Source organism: Chlamydotis macqueenii, chromosome 22 (genome assembly GCF_036417535.1).
Source record: "Chlamydotis macqueenii isolate bChlMac1 chromosome 22, bChlMac1.mat, whole genome shotgun sequence".
In the NCBI taxonomy this organism is placed as follows: Eukaryota; Metazoa; Chordata; class Aves; order Otidiformes; family Otididae; genus Chlamydotis; species Chlamydotis macqueenii.
This window is the reverse complement of record NC_141577.1, coordinates 2,245,586-2,266,293: the sequence shown is the minus strand read 5'-3', so window position 1 is coordinate 2,266,293 and position 20,708 is coordinate 2,245,586. Positions and strand designations below refer to the sequence as shown.

The window sequence follows — 20,708 nt, the reverse complement described above, 5'->3', positions numbered from 1 at the left end:
TTGCAGTGTGAAATGCTGCTGTTCTAGAGTTTTTATATAATATTTTTTTTAGCTATTGGAATTGGGACATTTAACTGTCTGGGAGCATGGCAAGACATTCCCTTGCTTAAGCTGGTCCCAGTTTGTGTGTGTGTGGCAAATGAGGAGCGTGGGTACAGGAAGAAGTGACTAGCAGCAGGGCAAGCAGTGGCTCGGTGCTGCTGCTGGTTTTGCACCCAGGGCTCTTCACCTCTGGTGCGCTGTGCTGTACCGGGCTCTCCTGCTGAACATCAGGTCGCGACGTTTTAGTCCTGTTCCTGCTCAATATTCGGCATTCGCGCAAGGTGCAAGTGAACAGAGAATTAGATATGACGTGAATCAATATTACAGTCTTTTTGGATAAATCTTCATCAGCAGGAACAATGGGATTTGTTTCAAGGTTTTAATCATATAAGGCTTCTTCTAAAAATCAAATTTTTTACTTGCGGACTGTTTTGACTGCACTCGCTGTGGAGGATGGCTTGCATTGTTTGTGTTCCATTTGTATGCTGCTTTTTAACTTGGCTCTGCAGAAAGTGACATTCTACTGTTTCCTTCTCTGTTGCAAATAAATTTTATTTTATGATGTGTTATAAATTAAAATCTTAAGGAATTAGCGTAGGCGTATCTGTATACCTGCTTGTCATAAATCTAATGCTTGGTGCCTTTCACCAGGTGATCTCCGTGTGCTCTCCTTGAGGCTCCGAAGCATCCCCGCGAGATTTGTGGGTGGTCAGGATTGCGTATGGCGGGGACTGGAGTGTGGAAGGAGCTCGGGGTTCAGGGGATTGCCTGAAATCTTTTAGCAGGCTAGTGGCATGCCGGAGAGCCTGGCCGTTGAGTCGTGACTTCCATCCAGCACTGTGGTTTCAAAAGCCACCTCCCAGCTGAACAGGCTCGAATGAGTTAGTGATATTTCTGCTCTGAATGTTGCTGGCCTAAGAACTTCTGTACTTACTCTACCTTTCCTGCATTTAAAGGTGTTTTGAACATTTTCCTCTGTTTAAATATAAAATCATTTAGGCTGTAGGATGCTTTTTGCACAGCATGCAGCAGAAAGAGTTAATGTTTAACGGGCTGGTGTGAATGTTGGGGTATTCCCAGCACCTCCAGTATGGCAGTGCTCTCTTGTTGTGCACCAGTTGTGTTGTGTTTAGCAATAAGCCTTGTGTGATTTACAGGGAGTTCGAGAACTCATTTTTCCCATTTACTAGATTTTACAACCCTGATTTTTTTTTTTTTTTTTAAGAAAGCCAGAAATAACCTAAAACTGCCAAATTTTGAATTGACACTGCTGAGCCTGACTTGGTTTATATCCAAACTTGTCTTTGTTTACTTAGAATATCAGCTCAGATTTGCCAAGAGGTTACTGAAATTTGCTGAACCTTTCTGTGAAGTTGTGGGCTTTTTTCAGTTTGTAATAACGAGATGGAGAACACAGATGCCGAAGTTCGTCAGAGATCTGCTTGCATCTCACTCCTACACAAGAGAAGGCCAGGAAAACTGAGCATGGAAGGGACATGGTAATAAAATAAATCCGAGTCCATGGTCATCCTATTCTATTGTATTGTATGGAAAATTAAATTTATTGAGACTTGATGCTTAGCACCTGTTCCCAGCTTGAGTCATGAAGGCCTCATGTATTTGGGATGGCTCTGCTGGCTTTAGGCTCTATAAATAACACTCTTCTAGTGGGAATTGACCCAAACCCTATTTCAAATGAGCAAAGAAACCCATCCAGGCTGGAATTTGAGCCCTGTGGCTGTCCCTAGTTAACTAACTGTGTTAATTAACGAAGCCTCTTGGTGTTGGAGGTGAGCAAAGGACTCATGGGGCTTGATGGATCCTACTTGGCTTGGAGGAGGGAAGGAAGTGCAGTTGATTCCTGAGGTGTGCCGGCACACGGTTTGGGTTGTGTGATGTTAGATGGTGAACTGTTAGCAAAGGTTAACATTCTGAGCAAAATGTGGATGTAGTAAATGTCGTTGTGAGCCGGTTTAAGAGGCAGAGGAAGTTCTTTTTCCCTGATGCTTGTTACTGTCTTGGTACGAAAAGTATGTAGTAATGCATGTCAGAGCCAACAGATTATATTATTTTAAGAGCAACTTAATTATCAGCCAGCTGAGCAGAGGGGATGGTTGGAAGGTTGTATGGAATAAAAGGGAACATGTGGTGTTGGCTGGCAGCGAAGCAGCTTGGAGTTGCTTGGTGAAGTATGGGTGGAGAATGTACCAGGAGCTACTGCTGCGTGCGACATGCCTGTGAAGAGGTTTGTACGGGACCTGTTTGTAGCTTGACTCAAAAGCAGCTTGGTTTTGGCCATAAATCGTTCCAACAAGTTGAATAAATCCAAATATGAACTCATACTGTTTTTCTTATGTCATTAGTGTCCTTTTAAGCTGGCTGAGGTTTTTTTGCTTTGGTCCAGAGTGTCATTTCAGCCTTACAGGGATCAAAATTAAAGGGCAGCTGTCGAAGTGACACCAGTGAGTTCTGCCTTGCAGACAGAACTGACTTTTAAGTATCTGCAGCATGCACGAGCTGGAAGTGTTCTCAGATTATGCTCTACTTGTTTTATCGATGATTAATGAGAACACTTATGGTACCAGTTATTCTGTCAATATGATTTTTTTTTTTTTTTTAAAAAAAGCTAACATCTCCTTGTAATTGCTTGTTTCTTTAATAAATAAGAGAGGGAGAAAAACCTGACGGAACCACTGAGGAAAAAATCCTGAACCAGACAAGCCTGAGGAAATGCTAACAGAGAGGTAGCTGTCTCCTCAGGTGTGTCTTTCACCCACGCTTACTGAAATTGGGGAAAAAGATCAGCAGAGTTCTCCCTGCTGAAAATAGAAGGGATGGGATGTGTGAAGGAGGCTGAGGCAGCAGCCCGTGGTACAGCTGCAGGGGAAGAGCTGGGTGACTGGGGGTGGGAGGAGGCTGTAGGAGCTGTGGTGGCGGTGGAGCAGGTCACTGCCAGAAGAGCGGAGTGGTGGTGTGGAGGATGCCCTCCTGGAGATGGGGCTGGCCCTGGGTCTTGCAGACAGTGATATGTGAGAAACGAAGATCTGTCAGCTTCAGTTGTGCAGCGCATGCTGGAGTCCTTGTGCCTAGGGCACCTACGTGTTGCTTTTTCGCCAGCTTTGTAAAGTGATATTTGAAATTCACGGTAGTTCTCTGGGGATTTGGCCCATGATTTAGAGGTGTTAAACTCTTTCAGGATGAAAGGTGATTTCTAAAACTAAGATATTAAGAATGGCAAGTTGTTCCCCCCCCAGACTATTTACCAGCAGCTGCGTCTGTAAAGAAAAAACCTACTACTTGTAATGGGATCTGAGATGGGGTGGATTGCTGTAGATAAATTCCATGATCTCGGTGTTTGTTTTTATTCTTGACGTAAGTTCCATGAAGCAGCCTTGAGGAGGACATCTGAGTGACCACTGACTGCATATGGCTGTGTTTCCAGTTTCCCTGAAGAAGGTGAAAGGTTCTCCCTGCAGCAGCTGGGGTACAATGCTTACAATCTTTTCATCAAGACTGAGAAAGTTGCAAATGTTAACATCACTCATCTAGTACCCATTTTTTTTCAGAGGAAAATTGAACACGCAGCCTTTCGCTGCAGCCAGTGAGTTTCCTCATTTCTATGTGCAGGGGAGCCAACTGTCTAGTAAGGCACATAAGCATGATTCAAAGTCAACGGGAAGTTATTGGGCTCTTTCTGTTGGCCCCAGTTGATAATGGGTTAGTCAAATACTTCATGAATGCACCTTTCAAATGCCTTCAGGTTGACTACTGCCTTGTTCCCTGGCACTTGGTGTGGAAGAGGACTCAGCTGCTCATTCCAGACTCTTTTCCAAGGGCAGCTCTCCCTGAACTGTTGTTTTCTCAACACGGTGCCTGACACCTGGCTTAGCCTGAATATTGTCCTGGGATAGTGCAGGGCTGCCAGCCTAGCACCTACAGAACCATGTCAGTTAAACTATATAGTGCAGAGAGCGGTTCATTGATGGGAAATTTTCTTTAATAGGTGTCTTTAAATTGCATGCAGGAAAAAAATCACTGAAGTATGGTGTAGTGTAATTTAATGCTGGGTTAAACGATGCAATCCAATGCGTTTTCATTAGATGTTCTGAGACACTTCTCCATCATTTATGCTTTAAAGGCTGTTGGATTGCCAGCTGCGATAACTATTTTGATTGCAGCCTGAGCTGATGGTGGGCATCCTACCAGAAAAATAATGTGCTCTGTTTTAATTATGGCACCTGCACTCCAAAATAGGAGCCTGTGTTGCAGTACGTGGTACGGTTGTACTTGATACAGCGGAATATGCAACAGATGGAGGTGAGAACGTTTGCAAAGGGACTGAGGTGTGGACTGTCCTGTCCTTTTCTAGAGCAAAAGAAGTGTTCAGTTGTGAGTTGAACCTGCTGAGCCGGTCAGTGGGTCTTTGTTTGGTGCTCAGCCCCTTTCACAGACAGATAGGACAATTTCCCACCTGGGAAATTTGTGGTTTTAGGGAAGATGGTGATGTGTCGCAGAGCCTGGACAGCTGGGTTCCTTGGGGAGTGGAGAGCAGCACACCGAGACCCCAGTGATGGTCCAGCCCTTGAGCCTTGGCAGCTGCTGGTGTGCTGTGGGGGGCTAGTGTGTGTGGAACTGCTGAGAACCTGTCAAGAGGTGGTGGGTACATCAGCAGCTGGTTTTTACTGACATCAGTTCTAGCAAAGCTATTCCATGAAGCAGGTTTTGCTGTTCTGCTGTGAGTGGGGGAGTCGTGCACCAGATGTATTTGCAAAGTCTGTGGCAAACCTGGGGCAAGGAATAAAGAAGGATGCAGATAGAGTAGAGGATTTCTGTGTTGATTTGTTTTGGTATATTGATTTTTGCCGTGCTGTGAAGCAAGGGCAAGCTTATGAAGTGGTATTTCTGGCACTGGTTGAGTTTGGTTCCTCGCAGTAGGAGCAGAATTAAGCCGATGAAAAACACATTGAAAATCTCCCACAATCAGTGTTGGCTCCAAGCAACTTAAGAGGATAATTACTCAATAATCCATTTGGCCAGAGGTACAGAAGAAATGGAAGATGATTATTTCTGCTGTTATTACCACCCTCACCTTCTTGTTATGGCGCTTAATAAAACCAAGGAACAGAGCTTTCTGCTTTTCTTTGTCATTAGCGTATATATTTTTTTTATTGCTACACTAAATAACAGTGATGTCAGAATTCCTGTTTCATGCATGAGGCCGTTGGGGAATGATTTCATATTCCATTTGCCATCACGTTGATCCCCGTGCTTTAAATTTGCCTGGGCTGCAGATTTAGGGAGGAAGGCGTAAGGACAGCTTCCCAGCCAGGTCACAGCAAGGCCAGGCCTCCTGCCACGCCTGGCTGTTCCTGGGTCTCTGCGGGAAGAGTGCTGAGGTTTACAGGGGTGATTTGGGCATAAGCCTTGTTAAATAATTCTCTTCAAGAGGGTATTGCCTGTGCTCTTGCTTGGAGAAGACAGGGTATTGTAGTTTTGTTTAGCGAGGGGGGGGCCTAAGGTAGTTCAGTCCCGATCGGGGCTGAACTACGACACAGGGACGTCAGAAGAAGGAAAAATTTTCAATTGTGTGCATTGATTGAAGGCTTAAGAGGAGGAATAACTTTTAACTGCATCTGCTTCCAGTGAGGAATGGGAGGAATTTAGTCTCACCTCTAGTGCAGGTTCCCACCGCAGGAGCAGGTATGGAAGTCAGTGGCAGAGAGGGCAGGAGTTGCTACGTAGATATTCTTATTATTGAAGGAGTATTTCCTTCTGAATAAGTTTCGTTTCAGCACTAATGGGGGCACTTCTCATCTTTTGTGGGTAGAAAGGCTGGTGAATCTGAAGGAGAAGATGGTCTTTTTTCACCTTTTGTGCTGTCAGGCAGTCCGTTTTCTTCTGTTTGCTCCAGGGACACTAGGCAGGCACAAGTGAACATCTGAAGTCAAGGGCCTGGAGAGATGGTTGAGTCTGATAATCTTTAGAGGTTCAGGAAGCCCAGAGGTTCCCATGAAAATTGTCTTTGCAGTCAGTGTGGAATCTGTAGACAGACTGGGAACAAACCCTTAGTTAAAGTTCCGTGCCCCTGTGCACAGGCCATCCGTTCCTTCTAAGGCCCTTTAATGATAAAATGTGAATAGGTGCTGCAGGGCAGTGTTGTTTCAGGTAGCACTTCTTCTTTCTTGTATCACTTGGCCACCTGATTCAGGTGGTCCCGTTGACTCCTGTGGGACACGTGCACTTGCTTACAGGTGAGCAGATGTGTAAATGCTGCCCTGAATTAAAAGCAACATCTGCAAAGCGGGGTCCTCGTAGTACATAGACTATGAACAGAATGCGTGATACAAAATCTTAGAGCAGGTCTATTCTGGATGTAAAAAGCACAGGCTACTGTTAACAGATTCCTAGGTAATGATAAAACACTGTCTGGTGATTAGAGGAAGAAAAATTGACAGGTTCTGCTGTCTGTTGTATGTCTTTATTAAAACTGGTCCATGCATTTCCTGGATTTTTTGAGTGCGTGAAGGTTTCAAGAAGCCATTTTAATTTAACTGCAGAATAAATTAACAACTATGGCACTCTTTGTCAGTTCTGCACATGGTAAAACTATCTTGAATCCTTAAAAACCCTGGAACCTCTTATTTTTAATGAGCAGAGGCGATTTTTCTTCCAGCTTGTACAATGGATTTTATGCTGAGAGCGGGTGAGTACTTCTTTGCTGACATTCAAACCTGACTGCCATTGTTGGCTGGCAACTGTGTGAACTTTGCCAATAACTGGAAATTTTGCTTTAATAAGGTTCTCGGGCAGAGCATGTCAGCTTTCATTAGTCAGAGTTCAGTCTGTTTGAAATAATATTGGGTTTGCTAATTTAGGGCCAAAGTAAGAACAACAAGCAAGTTCTCTCATTGTTTCTGGAAGTTGCCGGGGGCTGGTAGCAACTGTAAGGAGAAACGGCTTGGGCTGCAAGCGGCAGTGTGCTAGCACCTGTCCCCATGGTCAGAGAGAGGGCGGTGGCCCCCAAAATTAAGGATCAGGTTTTGTTCTACGGATGCTTTTTTCATTCCGTGGAGTGTATGAGGAGAGGAAATGCTCTGAATCACGTGTACACGTACAGCTGTTTCTTACAGGGTCGGAGTGCTGTGTGTCGCAAGTCATCTTTTGCCCTCTCTACGATAAAGACTAGCTGTTGTATAAAAAGACGTGGGATAAACCTCTGAGTGTGTGTACAAAGCTTTAAACTTTTTCTTCATTTTTATCTTGTGCTACTTGTGTCCTTGTGAATCGAACTTGGATACTCTTGATCAGGAATGATGCCCTGTGCCAGGGAGTTCCTGCAGTGACCGCTGCCTCTGCAGTGTCGTGGAAGTCTGGTTTTAGGACAGTCCTTCATGATGGCAGGCAAGAATCTAATGTGAGATTGCTTCAAAACGAGTGTTCCTTATGTAAATCTATTCTGTAAATCCTCTTAGCCAAGTGTAAGGAGAAGGCTTATAAGTTACAAAACTGTGGGAGAAGTACATTAGCTGTTCTGGGGCTGTCTCAATACAGGAAAGGGGATTTCACGTTTGGGATCTGATGATGCCAGTTTAAAATCATTACCAAACAGACTTTTGTAATAAAGTTAACAGTTGTCATTTAGCTCACAGTCTGCAGGGCGAGCTAGTGGGAGGGAAGGCAGTTGGGCTGTGGGTTTCTGCAGTGCTGTCTTTGGTCTGGTCACTAGACTTGTCACCTTCTCGTGCAGTTCTTTCTGCGCTGACCTGTGGCATGTGTCTATTCTTGGCAGTTCTTACAGTAAATCTACTGAATCATCTTGTGCAAGTGATTTTGTGTCTTCGGAATTTGACTTCCTCAGTGAGTAGAGGTGTTAACCATCACAATCTTCACTCTGTGTGCATGAGACATTAGGATGTAGGATGAAAAGTGCCATCCTTGGGATTGTTCTTGTAGGAATGGTTGGGTGGGGGCTGGAGTGATTCCTAGAAACTTCAAACCTTATCCATTGTAAAAACACAGAAGAAATACTCTGAAGACACCCAGTTTGATGGGCTTTAATTGGTAACATCAGGTTTTTTGCCTCTTCTCTTACACTGTTTTAGTTTCTGTTCAATTTAATGTAGCTAGTATAATGCTTCAGATCCTTACATAATGTTTCTACTCAAGGTTCTCAAAATGTGTTTATAAGCATTACTGAGTAATGTCTTAGGCTCACTCAGCAACCTCAAATACTGCTCCTGTTTTGATGGGGAAGTTACTCTGAAGGGTTCAGTGACTGCTCCAAGACCACGGAGCTGGGGTTAGCAGAGCAGATGTTGGTGAACGAGGTGTGAAGCACATAGACTGCTTTAAAATACGGTCAGTGAAGAAATACATCAGTAGTTATTCTTGTAAGCAGGAGGTGTTAAAAGCCCAGGATGGATTTGCCCAGTGTTGGTTGAACAGCTATTGAGTTCAAGCTGCACCAGTCTTTCTGTTGGCTCTGGAGCTCCTGCTTCAGGCTGTGGTGCATTGGCCAAAGTGTTCTTCCGTTTGCCAGCAGGTCAAAGGCAGAAGTGGTGAGTGTAACCTTCCTCTTGATTTCTTCCAGGTTAACGGGTTTCCAGCTGCCAGCTCCTATTGTGAGTACAGGGGTGGTGCTGTCCTTGTGGCTTGTGAGTGATTACGCGGTCAGTGCGCAAGGCTTCCAGGCGAGCTATGAAGGTAAGTGTGCCCCATTCAGCCGTTGTCTTAAATTGTATCCACGTTTGGCTTGTGGTAGGATGTGAAACTAAGGTGCAGAGTTTGTACCAGGATATGTACATATGCAAACACTTGATCCAAGATGGGAGTGCCTGATTCTTGTGTCATTTGATTCATTTTTTTTTCAGAATTAAAATCGCTGATTCCTTCAGAGTGTGATGTATTTTCTCCGCTCAGCTTTTGTGCTGAAAAGATCTTTGAAAGCTTACTCTAACAGCAAAGCTAGAATGACTGGGAAGGAAGGGTAATGTGGGACTTGGCGGTGGAATCTGCAGTTACAGCCAGCACAGCGCCCAGCGTAGCCACTGGGACTTAGAGCTGAGCAACGGAGACCCCAGAGCAGTACCTGGGGTTTTTGGACATTTGTGCATTTTACCTTCACCTTCCCTTTGCTTATTTGGTGTTTTTCTTTTCCCTGCGCCTTGCTCCTCAAGTACTTAAATTCACCTCCCATGTTTCTTTTCATAGATGATGCCCAGTGTTTGGTGGTTGTGGAGGTGAAGGATTGTATGCGAAGGCTTGGTAACTTCAGAAAATCTGGAGTGGTGGAAGTCATCAGATACATGAAGGGACTGTTTATCGTAGAGAGCAGGTCGTGATTGTAGTGTCAGCTGGTACTGTTGGGTAAAGGACAAATTAACCATGTTAAAATCTGAGTTGCATTTATGTTGATTATTGAACCTAGAATGTTGTTCCTTTCCCTTTAAATATTTTTCTTTGGGGTCTTCAGAAGTTCTCAGCCCTAATTGATAACTTTGGGAAATGAGTCCTACTGGACAATTACGCAACACATTGAACCAAGCAGATGATGATGTAGTCTCTCAATATTTTCTGCACTTGACAATTGCTCAGGGTCAGGGGAATTTGTTTAAATACCCGCTGATTTATGATTAAAACCTTTGCTCTGCCTTGAGGTGGTAGTGTCACGAAGATGTTTTTATCAGTCTTGAAGTGATCAGTGTGCTGGCAGGTGTTCAGTATGGCTAGGCAGTGGTGTTGAAGGTCATCTCAGTGACCATGCTCTCTGTTTATTCACAGGGTAAGTACCTACTGGGGATGCTGGTGGTGTCTGGTGGCTGTCAGGACAGGCGAGCACAGCAGTGTGGTCCCTTCCAACCCAAACCCTTCTGTGATTCTATGTTTATATATGCACAGTCAGTCCTTTACATCGTTTAGCCAAGATTACAAAGTTTCATTAGTTATCAATTCAACATATAAACCACGTTACCAAGGCAAAAAAATGAAAGTTACTGTACTGCAAAGTTACGTGTGGTACCGGTTGCTTACCAAAGATCTGCTGTTGGTGAAAGGTCTGTGTACCTTGAGGAGCAGCCTTGAGAGGTGTCCCAGCTCAAGAGGGGTTCACCACCATGCTGCCTAGCAGGCAAAGCTCAAAGGTGGCTCACTTAGGCTGTCATATTTGTGGAATACAGTAGTTGACTAATAGTCGAATTCCACGCGATGGAAGAGGTATGCCCAAGGCTCCTTCTGCCTACAGCTTTCCCAAGACTCATTTATCAAGGAACAAAGTCACCTGTTGTGCATATGCTAATGGCATGATCTGCTGTTCCAAGCTCACATGCCTTGATGGTCGCTGCTGCTCTGCTCCTCTGTGAGTTTTCAGAGATCAGACTGGAATTAGAGGAGCCTGCACCAAGCCACTGCCAGTCTGATCAGGGGGTCGAGCGCACCCGTCACAAGTAGACGTGAGAGTACATTGCTCCCAAATTGTGCAATGGAGGACACATAGCTGTTTTTGTACTTCTTGACATTCAGACGTTTTTTGGCATTTAGTTACTTGTACACTTTTTTTTTTCTTCTTACCTTGATGTAGCAAGTGATCTTGTACAGAGGCTCGTTCCAGAGCTGCCCTTTAGTCACATATATTTTAAATTATCTGAAGTTTATTTGGCTCATGATTAGGAGACTTTAAAGCAGGTAAATGAGTGCATCTCTAGGGCAAAAAAAAAAACGTACTTAAAACTTAACATAAGCCACTGAGTGACACGGAGCATTGGTGTACGTGAAAGCTTTATTTGAGAGGCAGAGGGGCAGGCTTGCTAAACACAAACCTCGCCTCGAAACAAACTGCTTGCCGCTTGGCTTGTTGTTAACTCAGACTAAAGGAGGAGATCAGCGTTTTTTTGGTCAGAGGGACATGCTGCTGTAACGGTGTTTCAGTTCACTGGCAATCGACGACTTGGTGAATATCTTGTGGTTCCATAATTCATGTTGAAAGACAGCACGATGCACTGGAGTCCTTGCAGTAATGGCTCCTTCATGATCTGCTATCAAAGCATGTTCATTACTCTCCTCCCTTTAAGCAATCACTGTTACATGCCCCGAAAGAAACAGAATTTTTAAATTGGAACTGAAGATCTCAGGAGCTTTTTTAAAGGAAGACACGAAGAAAGTACGTAGCTGGAGGCAAAGTGACACAAAAACATTCTGCTTATGCTGATGTCTGTTCGACCCTGACCCTCTGAGAAATACAGAAATTGAGATGGCTTTATCTATGTTAACATCTTCCGAGCTTATCTAGTTGGTATGATGCCTACACGATAAGATCTTTTACAAGCAAATTCTTGTCTCCTGCTCCTACGTGGATGTGTGCTGCTGCGTTCCTGGTTGTCCGAGGACACAGTTTAGCTGTATGTTTTCTGGCTAAAAAAGGGAGAGCTTGTGTGCTGTGGTGGTGGAATCTAGTAAATAGAATTTCCACTGTGAGGACGTTTAGAGATGCTTTAAGGAAGGACAGGCAGAGTGAATTTCTGAAAGTCTGTGGAGCTTTTTTCAAGCCCCAGGGCAGGCAGATGGCAGTGGAATTGGAGGAACAGTCGGCTCCAGGGCTCCTGTGCTGTGATGCTTCCTTCTTCGGCTCATGGTTTTCTGACTTCATTATACATTATTGTACCTGGCTTCTAGATCTTCCTTAATCCTCTTTTCCTCATTGTCTGACTTCCTCATCTTTCTTCATTTCATTTGGTGTGTGCTGCCAGCTTGTTTCTGTCTGCTGTCGTTGTCCAGTTCTTTGTGTTCTCCCATCTCTGCTGTGATTTTTCTCTAGATGCCAAATATTGTTTCAAAGCTCAGTAAACAGTAGGAATTTTATTCCTCCTTCTGCTGTGGAAGACAGTGTTGAGAGCAAACAGGCTGGTGTTCTCCTTCCCCAGCCATCTCTTGGAGTGGACGTGGCTGTGACTGAGGACAGTGCTGCTGGGGCTGCAGCATCCCTGAGGTTGGGGCATCAGGTCACAGCTTCAGAGATCTGGCTTCTTCCCCGTGGCGGCGCAGATGGTTCTGCACGATCTCACGTTGGTTGTGTAGGCTGTGTTCCCAGCTTCCAAGTTGCAAAACAAGGTCAGAATGGCTCCTTGTCGTGCGTGCCGCTATGATTTGTGTTCGTGAATGCATGTACGGCACTCAGGAGCCGCTGTGTGTGGTGTGAGTGTGGGAAAGCCCACAGCGGTATCACGGTTTGAGAGGAGACGTGACGAGATCGGCACAAATAACTGTCATTAAGTGGATGATCTGGAAAAAGAAACGGGGCAGCCACTGAAGGATGACTGGGAGTGAAAAATTGTCAGCTTTTTCTTGCTGAATTGAAATAACAAAATTTCATTTCCGTTTAAATATAATACTTTGAAGGTGATTGTTTTACTTAAGCGATTCTTTTATTAAATATAAGCAGTTCTTATGAAGCTCTGTTACAGAACATATGATTTAGAAAATACTTAAGTGCTTTCATGCTTTTAGCATCTTTAAATTTGTTGTTTTTTTTTTTTTTTTTTTCCTGTTAAACTGTCCCTTGAATTCCACATGATTTCACAATTAGCCTTGTTCACCCCCAGACTGTGGGATTTCTTTGGTTTTCTTTGTGACTAAATGATTCTTCTCAAAAATCCTAGCCAGCTGTTGTGGAGCCTTGCATTTCATTTAGCTACAGGAGAATTTTGAAGATGGCTATAAATAATCTAAGTTAGAATTTTACTAGGATGTGAATCTTGACAGTCTCATTTTGTGAAAAATATCCCTGAAGATTTAATGACCAGAAATGACCAAAGCTTCCATTTATTGCTTCCCCTGAAATGTGTGGAGCTAGTATTAAGGCACATGCCCGGACTATGCTGTTAAATTAATTAAAATCACTGCTGCTGCACACCTGATGAATACATAGTAAGTTGACATTTAAAATAAATTGGGCAAGTCTTTTACAATAAGAGGAAAATTGATATAAATTCCGCATCATTTCCTCAATAATGCTGATAACAGTTCATGATGAATAGCAGATGGTTTTTTAGTTTACTAATGTAGATATAAAAGGAAATCCCATTATTATTTGTAAACCATTACCTCTTGGCTGCCTTGTTAGTCTTGAGGGTGTGAGAAATAGGGATTTAAGGGAAGATGCCCGAACCTGTTCTTTACCACACGTGGCTGGAGAGCAAAGCACTGAGCCGTGTGAGCTTACTGGCACTTTGTGCTTTTCAAGGCTGTGCAGGTCCTTCTTGGAGACTCTCCACATGTTCATCAGATGCTAAGCAAGCAGTCCAGCCCCGAGTGTCTTGCATAAAACTTCGCTGCTCTGATGTTGCGTGACACAGCTTCTGCCAAGCTTGGGGCTGTTTGGTAGCTGGCTGGGGCGGATGTGTCCTGGGGGCCGCGGGGCAGTGCTCCCGCTGTGCCGGCCTCGGAGCCCCGCGGCCGAGCGGTGCAGAGGAACAAGGAGAAGAGAAGACAGACTCCAAGATGAGAAGCTGAAGCACAGGAAAGACCAGCAGCTGAGTGAGTTCATGGGACGCTGCAGACTGGAGAGCCTGGTTTTTGGGTATCCCAAGGGGGCTAGCTGGTACTTCCTTAGTCCGGCAACGAGATGTTTTCTTCAAACAGTGTGGAAATCTGAGGCAGGCACCGGGATCTCACTTAGAGACCTGTCCTGCTGTGGCTAGGACAGTGTTGTCCAGCGGATTCCTAGTAGGAACAGGATCCTCACTTTAACTTTGTCCCTGTCCTGCTATATTGATGTTTTTACATCAGTTTTGCACTGCGCCTCAGTTTCTCTCAGATGAGGTTGTGTTCTCTTCCATGGTGTTTGTGTTCTAACAAAGTGCTGTGCAGAGGAATAGGAGCGTGATAATGTTGAATACACTTTTTAAGGAACCCTCATCTCTGTAACTTCTGGAGTTTTAATGTTAAGTTCTCTTTTTTCAAAAGCAAGGTTCAGTTAGAAACGCCCGGAGGGAAGCGGGATGTTTGGACTCCGGCCCCCGCGCTGCAGAAGCCGTGCTGTGTGATGCAGCGAGATCTAACAGTAGGTGAAGATTTTTCCTTCCCAAGAACATCGTGTTTGATTACAGCTGCAACAAATTTGATAGCTGCAAACACTGAGTGCCTGATTGAAAAGAAACAATTATGCCTAGAAGAACACTGCTTATTTTAAGAAATTAGAAGCGTTTAAATACAGAGGGAAACAGCCCCAAGTAAATGGTACTGTTTTCCTTGGTAATAAATACCCTCCTCTTTCTCAGCACAAATATCTCGTTCTTCAGAGAGTTGTTTGTGGAGTTGTGCGTGCATATTTAGAAAATACAATTAAAAACTAGCTCCTGTCCCTGTTCGACCATTCCTTTTGCTAAACCTGAATGAGGTTTCCTGACTGTGCTGCTCTGTGGATGTGTTGCCCCTGTGCACAAGCTGTGAAGCCGCATCATTTCTGTTTACCAGTCTGTCATTAACTTTCCAGCAACAGTTGCCCTGTTAATGGAAGACAAATTGATCAGTTTGATTTCTCTATGTCTTTGGAAATTGAGTATTCAAGATTTTTGTAAAAACAGGAAAACTGTTGAAATCCGCTTCTGACTATGGTAACGGCTGATGCTGTCCTTGGCGGGGGGCGGGGGGGAAGAGAATTCCCCTGTTAGTGGGATTAACCCTTGTTCTGGTGGCAGTGGGAAGCATGGAGGCTCTGACTCTTGCTCTGCTGCTCCTTTTTTTTCTGTGAGTTTGATGTTGCTTCATTTATCTGATGATTGAATCTCTTCCAGAGATGGCTTAATGTGTTCCAAACCAAAATGGCCTTGCCATTGACTGTGCGGATCTGGATGCCAGAGTGTATTGACTCCATAACAGCTATTTTTACTTTAGTCTGCTTGATATTGAGCATCCTGAGTGTATGGCATAAAGCTTTCAAGGGCTGTGCGATACCTTCTTAGGATTTTTCAGGTTTAATAGACATAGTTCTGTTCTTCCCACCCAGTCAACTGCTCCTTCAGTTTTCCTCGTTTCATCCTTATCCTCTGTGCTTAATGTCCCTTGCCTTCGTAGCTTTCTGCTCTTTTTGTTTACTACGCCTCCTAATTTTAGTATCGATTGTCACTGGGGAAAGATGTAGCTTTGTCTCCCTCAGGCTGATCTCTCCCTCAGGCTGATCTCTCCCTCCTGCCCGGTATCTCACAAGCTGAGTTGGGGTCACGCTGGAGTCAGCGCTGGGAAGGGCAGGGAGACCTCCCTGGGAAATCCCGCTGCACTGAGGGGAGGTTGGGTGAGTCAGCAGGTCGTACCCAGTTGGTGGTGATCTGGCGGCGTTGCATCTTTCCTTCAAAAAGAATAAAGAAAATCCATATTGGGATGGGGATTGTGATTGCAGTCAGTGCTAGTTTGCTTCTGCAGGTGCTTTCTTTAGCTTCTGGCACACAATCCGAGTGCCTCGGTGCCTGTGAATGTTAAAGGGTATGGACCAAATTTATAAGTGTTAATAAGATGTTAAATACAAAATGAGTTTAGCATACTGATGTCTTCCCATTTAGACAATATTTTGTTGTTTTTAAATTTCTTCTGAATTTCAGGTGAACAGAGTGCTCTGCTTTTTCTGGGCTGGAGCAGTGTTCCTGTACTGTTTGATGTCCCACTTCAGTGGTGGTTGTAACTGGTGAAATGATTCCCAAATGTATAAACGGCCTGAGCTCCATGCTGGATCCTCCCTATTACTTCTCATTATTAAGAGCTGTGCTCAAGAATTAAAGTTTTAATACAAAGTTTGTAGCCCTCACACTTTGTAGAGATAAAGCTATGGAGAGCAATAGTGTGGGAAACATAAAATGGTGTTTCTCTGAACGTGTCAGCTCTCTCAAACAGTGGGTTCAGAATGCCCTGATGTCTCCGAGAGTCTTTAATATGGTAACTGAGATGTTACCTGGCTCTGCTTCATGCAGTATCCAGGAGCAGCTCCTGAACTCCAGTGTCTTCTGTGATGCTGGTGCAAATTACCTGTCTGAAAACGCACTGATGGAATTAGTTGTGTTGAATTGATGGTAAAAATATTACTGTGAAGATTTCTGTGCTCATTTCATGTTATTCTTTTGATTACATAAAGTAATCAATTCTAAATTTTAGGAAACTTCCCATCTGTTGTACTGTGGAACTACAGAACCTAAATGCCTTCCTGAAGAGTTTAAATCCTGATTGTTGCAAATTGCATGGAGTGCTGTGAAGAGAAATTGCCCATATTTTATGTGTAGACCCACCATATGGAGAAGCAATGACATAGCAGAGGATAGGAGCAGGTGACCCAGGAGTTCTCATCTAATCCTATGTACCAAAAATGGTTTGAGTATATTTTGCTTGAGTAACTTGCTTAGAGCATTCAAACCAGCCAAAGAGATCAGCAGCTGAGATCATAAATCGGCTTTGCTGGCCTCATGCACTTCTTAATAGTGCTCATTGTCACTATCTTATTGTTAATGTTTGTGTCTTAGCAGGCTTGTGGGTGAGGTGACTTGTTTTGAGTCACACTGCTGTTTCCAGATGGCTGTAAGAGAACTGGTTGTTCTAGAAACAAAGGAAGAACTCCACAGATTGTGTTTGAACATTGATATTGCTCTCTCTGAAATGCCCCAATCCATTTTAATACACGGGGATTAAAAAAGCGTGATTCATCATAATGAACACCATGCCTGAAGGACAGAACAAAGCCTAGGTGTTATCCCTTTCGCTGTCGCTGCTGGCTGTCAAGCAGCAATAAACCTGGGGGGAAGCAGACAGCTCCAGTCTTGCTGGAGCGGGAGGCAGAGATGTGGTGATGCCCTGTAATGATAAACAGCTGAAGGATAACGCAGCCCTGAGCAGCTCTGCCTCCCGCTCCTCCGAGCCGCATCATCCGGCAGGGTTTTGCTGTGGAGCGCGGTGGGGAGGTGAGGAGCAGGAGTGCGCCATGCACCGTGATGTTCACCGCTCTCGTTTCAGGCTTCATCACACCGCGCTTAGGAATGCGTGTGTGGAGGGACTGCCGAAGCTACGCCAAACCACGCAGCCATTCAGTCAGCACAGAGCGCGTTTTAGTTTGCTGCTTGTTTGCAAGTTATTAGGATTTGGACTACATGACAAACAGAGACACCAAATAAACAGTAAGGCAATGCAATGTTGTCAATAATATTGAGTGACAGGATTGTTTTACACAGTGTGGCATCTGGAAGAGAAGGAGTTTTATAATTAGATTGAAGGCATACATGGGATTGATTTGGTCTCCAATTAACTGTTTTCTACCTCACATAAAAAATTTGGTTGGCAATAGGTTTCCCTATCGTATGGTTTCAGGATTTTTTTATGGCTGCTCTCTGGAATTTTTCCACAGTGTCTCAGCTCTGTAGCTGTGTCCCTGTTTGTCACCGGCTGTTTGCGATGTACGACTACGGTGTTGTTTGGTGTACCATATGCAGATTGGAAATGAGAGATTTTGCAGAGGCTACTGTTCTGTTCAGTCGTGTTTGGAGTGATGGATGCCAACTTACTGAGAGAAACAGTGAAGTAGATGGTTGGTTGAGGTTGGTCAACTGGGCTTTATACCCCAGATTAGCCTGAGTTCCTGCCCTTTGCTACTGGCCTGTGCTAGCACTGGAAGACCTGATGTTGGCCTGACGGTGAATACATACCTTTGATGTCTTAGCTGTGATGTTAAAAAAGAACAAGTAACCCACATAAAAACCTGCTTCAGAATTTGATTAGTAGTTTAGACAAGAGCAATTGTTCTATGAAAACTTTTAAAGGGCAAAAAGCCACCTGAGAAATGTAAATTTGGCTGGTAAACCCTACTTTGCTATTTATTTCCAGTTATCTGTATCTATTTATTCCTTTTTGTTTCACAGAGGAAACCTTTCTCATGGTCAGAAGCATATTCCAGCCATCAGTGGCCTTTCAGCCTTGCAAGGGGAGTGAATGGCGAACTGGCGTGTCAGTGGTGACTCAGTTATTTTTCACAGTCCTTGGCAGGGACTGGTGTAAGTGCTGCTCGGTCTGATGCTTGCAGATGATGTCCAGTAAATTTACTGCGGTAAAATCCAGCAAACAAGCCAAGTGTTTGCCCCGGCAGTGTTTATGAGCTTGGTGCTACATCAGGTAGTCGGGCACTCAACCACCAAAAATCTGGATTCGATGAAGACGTGAATGTAAAGGGCTGTGCTGCACGGTGTTCCCATGGGAAGCGTGGCTGAGGGAGACCTGCAGTTGTTTGAGTGGACACTTCTTTAGGTGGGGGAATGTTCAGGTGCAGTACCTCCTGGTGCTTAGAGCAGAAATAGCTCTGTTGCCAGCTGAGCTGCGGTTTGGCTTTGAGTAACGGGAGGCTCTCTGGAGTGCTCAAGGTCAAGTACTTGTGTGGCTGGTGCTGTCTAGCATTGGCGTACAGCAGCAAGCTCTGGTGACTTGCAGAAGCTGCGTTGAGTGAGGGAGATACCGTCAAAGCTCCACTTCTTGTCTGTACCTCACCTGCTGTGGGACGGGGGTGAGCCCACGGCTGATGGCAGTGCCTGGAGTGGCTCCTGGCCGGACTTTCCGCTGGTGTAAACAGCCTTTGCTCCAATTTCAGTGGATCTTCCTGGTGCAGTACTTAACTCCAGAGCATTCCTGGTGCTGAGCACCCATTGGAGTGGGGTAGCTAAACCTGAGGTGCATGAGTTTGGGTGGGGGGTTTCAGCAGGTCTGTGGTGGGTGGGTGATGCCCATGGCAGTGGGGGGGCTCCAGGCTGGGGTTTTCTTGGCCCATTTGTTCTCCTGAGCTGATGGTGCAGGTTCTCAGGGCAGCGCTTGTTCCCAGGAGCTGGTGGTGGTAGCCCTGGGGAGCCTGTGCCGCTGGGCAAGGTGCTTTGGGCTGTGACAGCCTGGGGTCACTGCGCTGTGAGCGTCACAGGAAGCGGGATGGGTGGCGGCGTAGGATGAACGTCAGGAACAGGAGGGCTGGGGGCTGTGAGTACGCTGCTCTGAACTCCTCGTGATGTTAGCGTTGTTCAAACAGGGGTAGGGGAAAAACTCGTACTGAGGGCTGGGTGGTTTGGATGCTGTTACTGCTTTGCCTCTGAAGCTGGAAATGGGGGGAGCCGCTCCTGGTTTCAGGGAACGCTGTGGCAGATGCATTGCTTTCCTTCGGCTGCAGAGTAAAACCGCTCCCTGGGGACCTGGGGAAGGAAGAGTCAGCCTTCCTGTTCTTCTTCGGTTTAGCTATACAAAAGATTCTTATTACTTAAATGAGCTCCCAGCAAGTCTGCCTTAATATACTACTAATTGATTTTAAGACTTGAAAGCAGCAAAGCTTATTAGCATTTGCTGACTCAGCTAGAACCCTCCCCTCCTCGCTTACTGGAGGGGGAGCGAGATATTGACCCGTGCTGCTGCGGCACTCAATGAAGTTCAGGGAATATGAAGTGTCTCATACTGGCGTTTGATTTGCATATGCAAATGAGATCAATCAGTGCAGACACAGGAGAGCAGGAATGCTAATGCTTTGCAAATAGGATGCGGTAGGAAGCATTTAGACAATCATCAAGTGACACTTGCTCAGCTGCAGTGCACTTTGCTGTCATGGAGATCCCCCTGAGACCCCCTCGTGGTACGGCTGCTCTGGTCAGCCCATCTTGGAGGAGAGTTGTAGAAGAAGAGGAGAAAACACGACAAATTTAATAGACTTTAATATTGCTTCTGCTTTTGTGCTGTTTGGAAATGGAGGGCTGTTTGTGCTTGAGATGCTCTTGCCTGAGCTGAGGGTCGCTGTATGCGGCTGGATGGGTGAAAGGTGTTGAAAATCAGCGCCCAGAAATCTCACACAGCAGCGTGAGGGTGCTTTATGAAGGACTCCCATTGTGGTGGTTCTTTCCTAAAAACCTTCATTTTCATCCCTTCTTGCTCTTTGTTTTCTTTTGCATATAATAGAGAGACATTTCTTTTCAATCAAGGAATCTATTTGCAGAACATGCAGTTGTTTGATGTGTTTGGTTTTGTTTCAGCATACATTTCCATAAAAAAGTCACCACTAATGAGCTGTGCGAAAATTGCAGACTGGCTGCCAAGCCAATTTGGTTAAAAGGCTTGTCCGTCCGTCGTTGCCATTTGATCCTTACACGTGCACGGCGTGTTCGAGCAGGTACAACGTGGTGACTGGAAAAAGGAAGGTGAGGGGCTGAGGGCAGTGTCGCATCTCAGGGCAAAAAACCCCAAAGAGTAGCAGCTGCGTTAGTAGCAACAAGGATTTTTTCAAGCTCCGTATGTTGGTTTCCCAGCTATATCTCACCAGTGGATCAAGGTTGTGAGAATGAGAATTAAGATCTGAGAAGCTGTGGAGTTCCCTTTCATAGTTCGAATTGGCGGATATGTATTCTCATTACAGCCGGTGCGAAGGAGGTTTTGGTCGGTTTGTGTTCTAAAGCTGCTGCCATTCACATTCTCGTGGCTTTGGAAACCTCAACCCTGGACTTTCATATCTCTGTGTGGAAAGTGGGAGGCGTAGGTGATCTGACCTGAATCCCCATCTCTGATCCTAATCGTTGGCCCATCCTGTGTTCCCTCTGTAGAATGACATTTCCCAGGGTCCACAGTCACCATCTCAGACAGTTTCTCTGTTCTTGATGGCAGGGCTCCTTGCTGAGCCTAGAGGTGGTTAT

The 20,708-nt window shown here is 45.0% G+C and overlaps 1 protein-coding gene across 1 annotated transcript in view; it reads left to right on the top strand.

The window, feature by feature from the left end:
- Window positions 1-20,708, top strand: part of CSMD2 (CUB and Sushi multiple domains 2) — a 288,643-nt gene that overhangs the window by 33,368 nt on the left and 234,567 nt on the right. The window contains exon 3 of the mRNA XM_086764833.1: window positions 8,633-8,745. Within this exon, the coding sequence (XP_086620959.1) occupies window positions 8,633-8,745 (113 nt within the window). The remainder of the gene's footprint in view (window positions 1-8,632; window positions 8,746-20,708) is intronic.